The sequence below is a fragment of the Mytilus galloprovincialis genome, chromosome 6, assembly GCF_965363235.1.
Source record: "Mytilus galloprovincialis chromosome 6, xbMytGall1.hap1.1, whole genome shotgun sequence".
Taxonomy (NCBI): Eukaryota; Metazoa; Mollusca; class Bivalvia; order Mytilida; family Mytilidae; genus Mytilus; species Mytilus galloprovincialis.
Genome location: NC_134843.1, coordinates 24,318,710 through 24,333,171, shown reverse-complemented (window position 1 = coordinate 24,333,171; position 14,462 = coordinate 24,318,710). Strand labels below are relative to the sequence as shown.

The 14,462-nt window shown below is 30.9% G+C and overlaps 1 protein-coding gene across 1 annotated transcript in view; it reads left to right on the top strand.

The window, feature by feature from the left end:
* The window catches only part of LOC143079213 (uncharacterized), a 31,244-nt gene continuing 16,782 nt past the window's right edge, over nt 1-14,462 (top strand). The window contains exons 1-7 of the mRNA XM_076254442.1: nt 1-158; nt 2,896-3,069; nt 3,622-3,720; nt 4,595-5,045; nt 6,453-6,530; nt 9,797-9,931; nt 12,017-12,135. Coding sequence (XP_076110557.1) covers nt 106-158; nt 2,896-3,069; nt 3,622-3,720; nt 4,595-5,045; nt 6,453-6,530; nt 9,797-9,931; nt 12,017-12,135 — 1,109 coding nt within the window. The 5' untranslated portion in view covers nt 1-105. The remainder of the gene's footprint in view (nt 159-2,895; nt 3,070-3,621; nt 3,721-4,594; nt 5,046-6,452; nt 6,531-9,796; nt 9,932-12,016; nt 12,136-14,462) is intronic.

Below are 14,462 nucleotides of genomic sequence, written 5' to 3'. Positions count from 1 at the left end.
TATCGTATGTCGGTAACCAGTTTTAATATCCGGTTTGCAACTAATCAACAGGTGTAAACAACATGAAGAATTTGTGATAAAACTCCAAGAAAATGCACCCAAAACATGTCTTTGTCGGCCCAGAATAGAAAAGTTGTTTGGGAGGAACACAAAGACAGGTTGACAAAACTTTTCTGTTGATCTTTTATCTGCTTTTAAGTTATGATTGATCGTGTGGGGGCAGGGACAAATTCGTCCCAGTTTTGGGCCTTCTTCTACATGATAAGGGGTCCCATATACGCTATATACCTTACTGCTTTTAGTCCAATCATTAAAAGTTCTGAAATTGCACACATTTACGACAAAAAAACAACGGGTTATTCTAAATATGTATATAACATCACGGTACCCAAATTTCATAATTGAGTACCCAAATTGCACCTTAAATGCAAAAAGAGCAGCGGATATCTTACTAGATTTCCAAGAGTAAACAATAAGCATGGATGCAATTTGGGTACTACTCATTACAGAATCGTTGATGGTTTGGAGGTCAGTTCAGACTTTCTATGATTTCATATGGATTCAAAATTAAATTGGTGAAACCATATAGTAAATAATGATACATCTACAAAATGAACACAAAATGAAAACTTTTGTCTGAAGCATAAATAAATGTAGGTTAAAAAACTGTCAAAGTAGGTGTAATTTGGGTACCCTCGCGTTACACATGTAAACATGAAATGCCTAGATGAACTAGAAAAATCTTTCCAAATCACCATACAAATTCTAAATTCACTGCTAGTAAAACACTGGTATCATACTGAATAGGGACTTCAACTGCGCAAATACAATCTTGGGATCAAGACATCAGAAAACACACCTGGCATTCAACAGTATAAGATAATGAAATGATAGTTAACGTCACAGTACCCAAATTGTACCTCTTCAGCAAAAATAGCAGCGAAAATCTTACATGTTTAATTTTCTTAGGGACAAAACAATTTGTATTTTTTCTTCTCATTTTAAAAATGAGCAAATAATATATGTTGCGAGAATTCATTCTTAAAAAAATAAATAGACTTATAGTAAGCATGGACTAATGTTAAATTGTTCAAAAAGTTTGAAGAAATTAAGCAAAACATCTATTAAATTCAAATTCTAATGATGTGAATTTAAGAATGGATGAAATTTAGGTACTCCCCATTACAGAATCATGGATCTTTTGGAGGTGGGTTCAAGCCCATTTTTCTATGATTCAAAATGGATTCAAAATAAATTGGTGGAACTATATGGTAAGTAAGGATACATCTACAGTCTACAAAATAAACACAGAATGCAAACTTTTGTATGGATTAAAAATAAACGAACATATACATGAATGATATAAAAAAAAAGATGTGGTATGATTGCCAATGAGACAACTCTCCACAAGAGACTAAAATGACACAGAAATTAACAACTATGGGTCATCGTACGGCCTTCAACAATGAGCAATGCCCATACCGCATATTCAGCTATAAAAGGCCCCAAAATGACAATGTAAATTTAATCGACAAAAACTGTCAAATAGGTGCAAATTTATCATGTTACAGACTACAATACCATTGAACACCAAACATGCCAAACTATACTTCCAATTTAGAAAACCAAGAAATGTTATATCTGCTCAATATGCTCAAAGGAAACCTAGATCAACACATTTAAAAGAAGAGAAGACCCAAACAAAATCTAGATTGTTATATTTTGCCTACCTACCCTCATAAAAATCAGCCTCTTATTACATGATCCTACATTTGCTGCCCAATAAAGTTCATATACATATAACAAGGTAATGATCAGGTTTTTTTACAACCCAAAAAAATATTTCGGGATCGTATATTGGTATTATGCGTCGCCGTCAGCCTTGTCTGCGTTGTTGTCCGAAGACACATTGATTTCCGGACAATAACTTTAGTTTAAGTGAATTGATATCTATGAAATTTTTTAAGAAGGATCAATACTACAAAAAAAAGGTAGGGATTGATTTTGGGGAGGATGGTCCCAACTGTTTAGGAATTAGGGGCCAAAAGGGGCCAAAAAACAAGCATTTTTCTATTTTCAGGTTAATAACTTGTGTACCACTATATTTGATATCACAAGAAGAAGGTTGGGATTCATTTTAGGGGTTATGGGGCCAACAGTTAAGGAATTAATGGTCATAAAAGGGGCCAAAAACAAGCATCTTTCTAGTTTCCAGAGTTTAAAGAAAATGGATTTCTCTGAAATTGTACTACAAGGTTCCATATATCAAAGGAAAGGCTGGGATTGAGTTTTGGGGTAATTGCTCTAAGGTGGTTTCCAAAAGTTGGGGGGGGGTCATAATTTTTCTCAAAAATTTCGCAAAATTTTGAATTTTTGAAATGTTTCAAGATGAAAGCTTCAGTTGCACAGTATTGTGCAATAGATTAATAAGATCTTTGACAACATTTATTTTGTGTCAGAAACCTATATTATGTCAAAAATTTTATCACAATTCAAATTCATGAAATTCAGACAGTTATCATGCTTGAATATAATGTCCGAATATGCCCCTACTGTTTAGGGTTCAACCTCTGCGGTCGTATCAGGCTCACTCAGCTAAGCATTTTATTAAATCTTTTACCCTACACCAACTGTAATCTTTTAAATAGAAAGTTATCTGAGTTGTTTGATTGCATAAGAAAAGCAGTGTGTCCCGAATACCTCAGAAACTGATGTTTGAAGAAAGTAAACATAAACAATGTAATTAGAAGGAAAATCTTATGTTCTTTTATGCAGTGTTATTATTTTTATTTTTTATAATTTTTTATTTTCATTTTTAAGAATAAATTGGAAGAATATAATGATATATTAACATTACCAAGTATGTCATGTATGTTTATATATATTTATTTTCAGTTTGAGAAGAATCCAGTCACGAGTAAGTGACGGACATACACCTCCAAATAGATACTCACCACAAAGAGGAACACCTCCAGGAAGGTACAATAGATCTCCACAGGAAGGAGGAAGGAGGTCACATTCACCTTATGGCAAATATAGAAAACCTACCTCACCTGCATATTTAAACAGGTATTTAGAAATATACTTTAAAAAGGGTACTTTGACTGATGGAAACTAGCCAGACTGAACATGCTTTTGCTGATGAGTTTGTTGATTACATGTACAATGTATATACTTTAATATAGATTAAAGGCAGATTTAGAATTATATATGTCATGTACATGTGTTCATTAAGTGTCTTCAAAGTACAAGATTAGTCATGATACATGTAGATGCTAAAATGTCAGGTCAGGATAATATCAATAGAAACATATTTGAAGGTGAAACTTGAAACTTGCTTCATATACCATGTATACATTTATCAAACTGTCTCATTTCCAATCAGAACAGATTTGGTTAAACAGAATAGGTTGATACCATCAAACAAGAAAAATAGAATTATTCTTTATATCATTTATGGGCATTGTAAAGTGTAAAAAAAAGGCATTAATTTTTTTTGGAGTGCCAATAAATTATTGTTATTAATTAACCGTAAATATTATTTTTAATTGTTCTTTTTATCTCGAGTAAGAAACTATATTTATATTGTTTCATAATTACACATGTTTATGATATTTTCAGAATCGAAACTCCTCATGAGCGTGATAAAGTAAGAAACAAGGGCAACTTAAGAGGAAGTAAATATGGAGTTGTTCCCCCTGTTCACAGACGTAGTCACCAGTAAGTGTACTAAAAAGGGAAATTATTAAATATGGATTCATGTTATTGCTGGAATACTAGTTATCTAAAAAAATGAGTTCTGATGTATGTTGTAAATCAACACACATTCAAATATAAATTAATTAATTAAAATAGTAGGTTTCAAAACCACAAAATTGTATATTATTTAATAAATTTTACAGTTTCAACTTAAAAAAAAATTCTGATTTACTGACAAGGAGGGTGACTTTTAACATGCATATGAGTATTTCAGCAGGGTTAAACAAGTTTTAAAGACCTTAGATCTTCCCCTTTTAATCTCTATCAGTCAGTGAACTTACACAGGTACAATAATAGGAATATGCTACAAGTACAGTAACAGCACCATACCTGATAATCACAGTTTTATAGATAACATGAACATTAGTACATAGAAAACAATAAAAAAGAACTACTGATATACATTTTCAACTGTAACATTTCAATGAATCCTTACAGCTACTGAAATCAATCATATTCATTTGATTTTTGGTTTAATCAATCTTAATCAATACTTTTTTTGGAGTCAGACACACAGTCATGCAAAGAGAAGAAAAACACACATTAGAATGTACATCTGTGAACAGTTAGAAAAAATAAAGGGTGTAAGCATTTGAAATTTTATATATTATTCTTGAAAATTGTACCAAAAATTAGCATGCAATATTTGCTGACATTGTTCACACAGAAGTTTTACTCCAAAAGGGTGACAGTATTATTTGATTTACAATGCTGTATTTTATATAAAGTAACCATTTAGTGCTTTAAATCTCAGAACACCAGACTATGACAGTTGGGGAGAAGATACAGATAACATATTTTGTATTCAGTAACAACTCAATACTTTATATCTCAGAACACCAGATTATGACAGTTGGGGAGAAGATACAGATGATGACTCTGGTGAAGAACAGCAGTATGTCATGCCTCAGCAATACCCTTACCCTGCCTATGGATACCCAGCATATCAGCATCCCCAGGGACATCATGGACCCCCTCAAGGACATCATGCACCACCCCCTCAAGTAGTGTGGGGAGCTCCATTCCAAATATACTATCCCCCACCACCTCAACATGGGTACAAAAGTAAAAAGGCTCGTGACAAGAGAGCGAAGAGGGCCCAGGAAACACAGCCAAATGTCCATCACTCACAACCTCATGGTGGGAGACAGTCAAGGTATCAGAAAAGTCCCAGAGTAAATCACTCTCTTCCTGTTTACAATGGCTATGGTCAGGAACCTCATCATACTAGACGGAGAGATGAAGTGTTTGATACAGATAGAAATGATGTTCTTAAAAAGTATAAGGTACAAATGTAGATGAAAAAGCTTTTGATGCCAGAAATATTTTCTAGAACCCAATTCTTTTTAAATACAACTTAAAGCAACTGAGTAAAGGTGCATATAAAGACAGTTGTTGTTGAAAAAAATAAGATCATGTCTGTTGATTTGAGTAGATTGTGAAATATGCCCAATAAAACACAAATAAAATAAGTTGCTACATCATACAATGTAAAACTGGCTAACAAAATCAAACTGGTACCATTCAATGAAAATATAAGAATTTACAGAATGTTGTGGAGATATCAAAATCAATAATTTTATACTAAATCTATCTATGAAAGACAGTAAAAGTTTGATATCAGCTACTGGTTAAGTCAGTTTATTGTATGCATTTATCATTTTCAATCAAAATGAATCTAAAAAGGGAATTATAGTTTTTGTCTTGCTTTGACGGAGTCAAAAAGAAAGACATGGGTATGCTGTTTCCGGTGTCAGCGACGGCATCAACAATGTATTAGTTTGTGATTAGGTCTAGTTCATGGTGAACAGTGAATTTGGTATGCAGTTGTCTTAGCACATCTCATTACCATGGAGATTATTTGACCCCACTCCCTCAGTCAAGGTCTTTTGACTTTGAAACTTTGCTTAGTTTAAATGTATTAGTTTGTGATTAGGTCAGTTTATGGCCTACCACTAGTGGTAGGTCAATGGTATTTGGTATGCAGTTGTATAAGCATTGGTATATCTCATTTTAAGGGAGATTGTTTGACCCTGCCCCCTCAGTCATGGTCTGTTGACTTTGAAACTTTTGCTTAGTTTACATGTATTAGTTTGTGATTAGGTCAGTTTAAGATGAACCACTAATGTTAAGTCAATGATATTTGTTTTGCAAGTTTTATTTCCATGGAGAATATATAACGTAAAAAAAAAATAAACCCCAACCCCTAATTATGGTTCATTTACAAGTTGATGGTTGTGTTTAGGTTTGTTTAAAGGGAACAACATATGAAAAGTCAATGGTATTTGGTTTGCAGTTGTATTAGCATTGGCACATCTTATTTCCATGGAGATTGTTTAGCCCTGTATCTTCAGTCATTCTTCATTGAATTTGAAATTTGCATAACTTACATGTTAAAGTATTGCTATTTTAATTTCAACATTTGCATTATCAAAATAACAAATAGGCGAGACATATCTCTGTGTTAACAGTTTATTAGTAAAAAAGTTATCATGGTTTGGCTTAGATTATTAGGAGTTGTCTCTCTTTATATAGGAAAAAAGTCTTGTCATACCAAGCATAAGAAATGATAAATGTGATTTTCATATAATTTAAAGAATATTCATTAAATTTTGTCTTCAATGCATATTATCACAAGTATTGCAATAATGTAAAAACGTTGAAATTATATATGTCAAATAATGTATTTTTAGTATATAGAAACACAACCATCGCCATACACACCAGAGAATATTGATGACATGGTGGCCAAACGATACAAAGATGAACCGGTATGTATTATCACATAGTCAACTCGATATTTAGTGAAAGCTGTAAATTCAGAAATTTTGGGTGTATACAGTAGATTCCGGTTATTTGCATAGCCTATTTGTCAGACAAAATTATGCAATAAAGCGGAGTATGCTTATATCCGAAATGCCAAATGACAGAGTCAAATAACATCGATAGAACAGATCAGTAAAAGAAATCCCTGAAGAAAGATGAACGTCTGTAATCCACATACAATATACTGAATGTTGATTTATTTTAATAAAAATTATATGTCTACTCTAGTGTCATATGTGTTATTTTATTTTGTTTCTTTAAATAAAGATTATAAACACATTTAGTTCTAGTTTATTTGCATTCAGACTTTCCTTTACCTGGGATACGAAAATAAACTGTTCTAAAAATAGATTTGTTTCTATGACCCATATGTACAATGTACATTGTTAGGCTTTGATTAAAATAAACTTTTAAACAATACTTCACAGTTTATAATTATTTTAACAATAGATGTGTAATGAATTGCTGTTGATATGCAGTTGGGCACTAAAGTAACAACTTGTTAGTTTCGTATATGCAAAGCAGTAATGGTGGGGCCCTGTACGGGTTAATCGCTGGACACAAGTGTTGAAAGTGAGAAAATATAATAATTAAAAGTAAATGCTCTTTTCATAAAATAAAAAAAACAAATGATTGATGTATAAAATTCTTTTATCATATGTAAATGCCCTATAATATTAACATTAATACAGATCACCCCAAGCCCAATAGAGTTCACATTGGTTATGATCGATAATTAGCAGGACTTTTTGTTTTAAAAATTAACCCCAAATGTAATCTATGGACAATTGTTTAAAATCCAATCAATTATTAACACCCTTTGAAGTAGAATGGTCAGTGTTTTTACAACAATTATCTGTTTGACATTTTTATGACCTCGAGGCTTAAAATAGAACATGGGAAACTTTACCTGTGTAGACATCGAGGTTTATTTTTAAATCAAATTCCATAATATAAACACGAAAGAAACTGTTTTAAAACTTTATTTCAATAACAAAAAAGTAAATATGAAATAATAACGAAAATAAGGATGCATTCAAGAAAAATATACTTACCAAATGACCGTTTCCGGTCAAAATTCTCGTCAGTTTATCTAGCATATCTAGACGGCAATAATTTTCTATGCAATAAACCGAAAGGCCACTTGTAGAGCTATGCATATAACCGGACAATTTAACATTAGATGAATGGGAAATGGTTTTGTGCAGGAGAAAACTATGCAATTAACCGAATTATGCTATTAAGCGGTATGCAATTAAGTGGAATCGACTGTATTAATATAGGGAATCTGTGAAAACAATTCATGATTAATAGATCAGTTAATAAAATTTCCAATTCTTTCAACAAATTTTCATACCTGGATACAAAATAAAGGCATCTGCTTTTGAAATATTTTTTTAACCTGTCTGAACAAAATTAAATGATTTGGAACTGCCAACAAAACATTTGTGATGGTAAATTCTCTGGGGGACAAATTTGTCCCTCATGTTGTAATAGAAAATTTGTATCGTTCTTATTTAAAAGATTTTTTTTAATACCTTGTAAGACCTCTTAACATTCTTTCCTGAATTAAAAAGCCAAATAATTTCTGAATTTATGGGACTTCATTTACAGGATTAATTCTTGTGTATTCTCTATTCAGAATTGATTACAGGGGCAATGATTGTATTTCGTTTTTCTTAAAGATGTGCCACTCATAATCAGTTCTTGATTTCTTGAAGAATACTAGCTTCAGTATTGTATTTCAATTAACAAGAGTTTTGCTACAGGATATGTACAAAAGCTATAGAATATTCTTGAAGCAAAAATTTCTTTTAGAAATGTGAAAATGGTCTCGGAAATGGAATTTGATTTTGTGAATCGCATGTTTACAAATAGGTCAAACATTAATTGAAAAAAACTAGCAGTGATTGATAGATTGTAAACTAAAATATTTTTTGCAATAAATTAATGTTTATGAATCTCAGCAGTAGAAAAAAAAACACAAATGTTAATATGTAAACTTGGGTCTTTTTTTATTTTTTGTACATCAAGTTAATTAGAAAGTTTGGAAAATAAATCACAGCAAATCAAGTCTACTGGAAAGGACTAGAACCCGAGTTAAAGTATACACAAAAAAGTCATGAAATTAATCTGTATAAATTTAAACTAACCGCTAATTGTTAATGTAGAACTAAGGAGATGTGGTGTGAATGCCAATGAGACAACTATCTATTGAGACTAAAGGACAAAAATATAAATCTAAAGTATTGACTTCAATTTATTTCTCAAGAAATCAAGAACTGATCTCCAAAATCACAAACAGAATTCTGCATGATATGCATGGCTTAAATGTGTTCATTTGTCTTAACTTCTTGTTTTCTCTAATCTGATGTCAAGATACTAGAATGTATTTCTTTTTAAGATTATTATCAGAATCTCTCTTTAGAATGCATTCTAAAAACATTACAGGAATCTAGAATACATATATTAAATAATTATTAATTAATTAATGATTCTTTGGTAATCGATTCTTCTTTAACATTCATTTGCTTTAATTCTGAACTTAAAAGATAAATTCTGTTTGTATATTTGAAACTTTTTGTATTTATTTGCATATATTCTTGGCCATTTTGGTCATTGACATTTTGTTAAAGATTTTGTGAAAATATCCATGTTGTCTTTATAGTATATACATACAAAAGAAAGGCTTTTAAATGAATAAGAATCATAAAAAAATAGAAAATTTGCTTATCTTAACAGAAAATGTTAGAGCTAATTGCTATAATACAAGGATTAATCTTCAGTTTAAATTTGGTTGCTAGACATTATGATGAAAGAAGCTATACAAAAATAATTCTTAGTTCAGTTGTCTCACTGGTATATGATGAGGGACCATGAAATAATAATTTAAATGTCAAAATACCTTTCTTTTGGACTCTTGTAAATAAGATCTATACAAAATTGTGGTCATTGCATGTTAATGATGCAACGATTGTTTTTGAAGTTTGAATTCTTACTGCTCAAGAAAAATTAAGTAATCTTAAAGAAATGTTGCAAATTTTTGATGAAAATGATAATCAAAATTGAAATCAAGAACTAAGAATTATTTCTAATAGACAGCTATGCTAATTTTATTTTTACCTTGTTGTAACATTGTTATTGAAATTAATTGCTGTCCATTGTTTTGCTAATTGTTGTTTTTCTGTTATTATGACATTGTTTTTGACAGGAATTGCTTTCTTTATTTTACTACAATGACCACCCTCTGTTTGCGGAGGGGTTTGTTAATTGGTTTATTAACGACTGTTTGGAAGAGATAATTCCTGATCTGCTAATAGAGACACTTAACGATCTAAATAAACTGGTTTGTAGCTAACATATCCTCCCTCTTACTAACCACTCTGTGTGTGCATGGTACTACTACTTCTCTCACATACACACATCTGTCTGCTTTTTATTTTCTTGTAGACATATTATTGGTATATGTATAATATACACATATTTAATGATGTATCTTTTATTACAAAAGTCTGTATAAACTATAGGTACCTATTTGAATTACATTAACATCAATAATACATATATAAACACTAAATATATGAACAGGCTTTCATTTGAACTTAAAATTATTTTTAATTATGGAATTTGCATGTTTTCTTGAAATTTTAAAAAAATTCCATGTTTATTTGGTATTATAATGTTTGGAGGTTCATAACACTTGCCGTACAATGTATTTTTATTTAGATAGTGTTGTGGGGGCACAGTACATTCTATTGAAAACATACTTTCTTCTTTGTAATAGAAAGTGTTGGTCGCAGCACAGAACATCAAAGTTCAGAATAAACATGGAATTTATTAAAAATATTAAGCACCAAAAATTATGCAACTTCCATAATTGAAATAATTCCAAGTTCAAATAATAGCCTGTCATATGATACTGTTGATAGCTTTTGAGTATGAATTTTGTATGCTGGCTTTAAAATTACTTTTTATACAGGTTACATGTACATTATAAACCTGTGCATAATTAACATGTATTTCCTAAAATAGTTAGTTTACAATAAAAAAAAACAACATCAAGTGAACATGTAAAATTATTGTAAAACAAAAATGAAATTGTAAAGGTAAAGAGACATTGTGTTGTCAATATCCACTAAAAATGAAGGTCAGTGTTCATGTAAATCTTCATTTGTGACTACATGTATATACTCAATGTATAAGTAAGTATATATGTCAAGCTTAAAAAAAACTCTAATAAAATTGAGAATGGAAATGGGGAATGTGCCAAAGAGACAACAACCCAACCATTGAAAAAAACAACAGCAGAAGGTCACCAACAGGTCTTCAATGTAGCGAGAAGTTCCCGCACCCAGAGGCGTCCTTCAGCTGGCCCCTAAACAAATATATTCTAGTTCAGTGATAATGAACGCCATACTAATTTCCAAATTGTACACAAGAAACTAAAATTAAAATAATACAAGACTAACAAAGGCCAGAGGCTCCTGACTTGGGACAGGCGCAAAAATGAATGGTTTAAATTTCTGCAAAATACTGTTTCACAGTAATAAACAAAAGCACAAAATAGATAAGTAGTAGACAGTCATGAGAGGATCACCAGGGTAATGGCTTTCCCAAAGCACATTTAAGAATATAGAGGAATGTATATTTATTTACAAATAAATACTTTGTTAAATAGAATTTATCGATATTTAATAAGAGAACATGTACATTAAAAATTCTAAGATGATATTTTATTTAACAAAGTTCTGTTTCACAAGTAGATTTTTAGATATAGCTAGCTGCCACATATAAGTTTGAACTTTTTGTTTTCACAGTTTTATTTTTGAATTGTACTGCTAGAAAATAAGTTGATAGTATTCCACCACAGACTGGGTTTTTTGGTTGACACCATAGATTTATCATTGATTTGAGAAAATTAGCTGTTGGTAGAAGTCTGTAGAAGATTATAAAGTTATAAAACCCACTTTCAAAAAAATGTGCAATCAACATGCAAAAAAAATAATATTTTCAAACAAAGTTATTGGTTTGATATATTTGAATGTTCAATTATACATACGAAAAAATAAGTTTTAAATATTGTTATTCTATCAATTTTTTCACAATTACATAAATCGTGTTATGTTGTTTCAGAAATATTAAGGGCCTGGAATTTAACTTAGACTCCTCAACATATTTACTACAGGATGCTAATTTTTGTAAGAATTTAGTTTAAAGTATAAAAAAACTTGTTTTTGAATCATTTGCTAAATTAGTACAAGCCTGATTATTATACTTTGTCTTTATATAAAAAGCTAAGGATAGCCAACTTTAGCTGTCTTTATATAAAAAGCTAAGGATAGCCAACTTTAACAAGTCAATATTATGAAGCAATTTCATTTTGCACACATTTTTAAGACGATGCGTAATAGAGATGACATTATCATTTTAGCCCAGAAATCATCCATATTATGACAAAGCACAGATAATATGTAATCAGATACTAGAAGAAGTCTTACCAGACGTGACACATGAAGCCGTCAGACAAGCCATGAGTGAATTGGTTGGAGAGTAAGTTGCTGTTAATACATGTTAGGTTCTCCAAATTAATGATGAGTATGGTATTAAAAAATGAAGATGTGGAATGATTGCCAATGAGACAACTCCCCACAAGAGACTAAATGACACAGAAATGTACAACTACAGGTCACCGTATTGCCTTCAACAATGAGTAAAACACATACAGCATAGTCAGCTGTAAAAGGTCATAAAATGACAAATGTAAAACAATTCAAATGAGAAACTTTAAAATAGTCTGTTTTATATTTGATTAAAAAAAGCTGAGGGAGGCAGACACGACTGGTTGGCCTGTAAAACTTACTGTCATTAAAACCAGATATTATCACTCCTACATTGTATGGATTTGTCATACTAGCCATTAGAACAGACATTTTACAGTAGATTTTTGAGTTGGGGTTTGTTAAACTAGTTGTGATTACTGATAAGTTGAATTTAAGGATGTACACCTCTGAGGAGCCAAAAATTTCTAGAATAAAACTTTTTTTCTTAACCTGATTTTTGGGTTTAAAAGACTGTAACAAAATAATTGGTGAAGAAAAAATCATATGGTGGTGCACTTCTTTTTTTGCTACGGCCCTTTGAAAATGCCCAATTTTGATGATTTTCCCATTTTTCATTGACTTTTACCTATTTTTGGGCTATTATCATTAAAAAAATCACAGTTCCACAATTAAACTTTTTTTCATACTTTCTATAAAGATGAAGTGAACCAATCTGAATAAATTTTACTTAAAAAAACTATAGGTAGGTGTTATTATAAGAAAGTTTTATCATACTTTGACGCTTTTTTTGTGTAAAATTTACCATGCTGTCAACTTTCTATTTTTGTGATTTTTCTCAGTTTTAAGAACAAAATGCATATTATTTCAACTTTTTTGTTATAAATGATTGAAAACATACATATCTAAGGAATTTGAAAAGACCAAAATGATATGGGATGTACATGATTCTTGTTAAATCATATTTTGTATCCCTCACCCATTTTCTCAAAATTTTGGCTAAAAATACTGACTTGATTGGTTGTAAAATTTGAAAACTGGATTACTCACAAATCGTTCATCATGTTCATTGTAAATACACAATTTTTTCACAGAGTTATTTTTGATTATAATATTTTTAAAATTCATTGATATTTTCCACTTGTATCACATTTTTTGGAAAACATTCAAGAACGAAATTTCAACGAGACTGAACGAGACTGAAAAGTCAGAAGAATACATCCTTAATCTATTGTAATATCAATCTTTCATTCAGGTTATCTTATTTATGTGTGTAATTGTATCACAGGCCACAAATTACTTGAGCAATCTTAGATTTACATATACTATCTACAACTGATGATCATATCTCTAGTCATATGTTACACTGAGGGTCTCTATTCTTGCCTACATGAAACTTAAAATAAAAATATCTAAGTCATATTTTACACAATTGTTCATCGTCAATTTGCCCATCAATATATTACAACCTGATGGTAGTAGTAGCCAGGGATGGGGTAATTGAAAATGTAATGGTAATTAAGTGTAATGCATTACAATTTTCCATGTAATTGAATGTAATGTGTAATTGAGCATTTTTTTAATTACATGTAATGGTAATTTAATTAATTACATTGAAAAAAGCATGTAATGCTCAATTACTTTTGAATTACATTTCAATTACATGTAATTTTATGGTGTTAAAGATAAGGATTTGTGTTTAATAATATAAATTGTAACATTATATTTATCTTTCAAATATTGATATCACATACTTTTTAGCTCACCTGGCCTAAAAGGCCATGTGAGCTTTTCTCATCACTTGGCGTCCGTCGTCGTCGTCGTCGACGTCGTCGTCCTCGTCGTCTGTCGTCGTTAACAATTTTTCAAACATCTTCTCCTCTGAAACTACTGAATGGATTTGAATGAAACTTAGCATGATTGTTCCTTAGATTATCCTGCACAAAGTGTGTGCTTCGATTTTTGATCCGTCAAAAAACATGGCCGCCGTTACTTAAAATAGAACATAGGGGTCAAATGCAGTTTTTGGCTTATATCTCAAAAACGAAAGCATTTAGAGCAAATCTGACATGGGGTAAAAATGTTCATTAGGTCAAGATCTATCAGCCCTGAAATTTTCAGATGAATCAAACAAACCATTGTTGGGTTGCTGCCACTTAATTGGTAATTTTAAGGAAATTTTGCAGTTTTTGGTCATTATCTTGAATATTATTATAGATAAAGATAAACTGTAAACAGCAAAAATGATCAGCAAAGTAAGATCTACAAATAAGTTAATATGACCAAAATTGTCAATTGACCCCTTAAGGGGTTATTGTC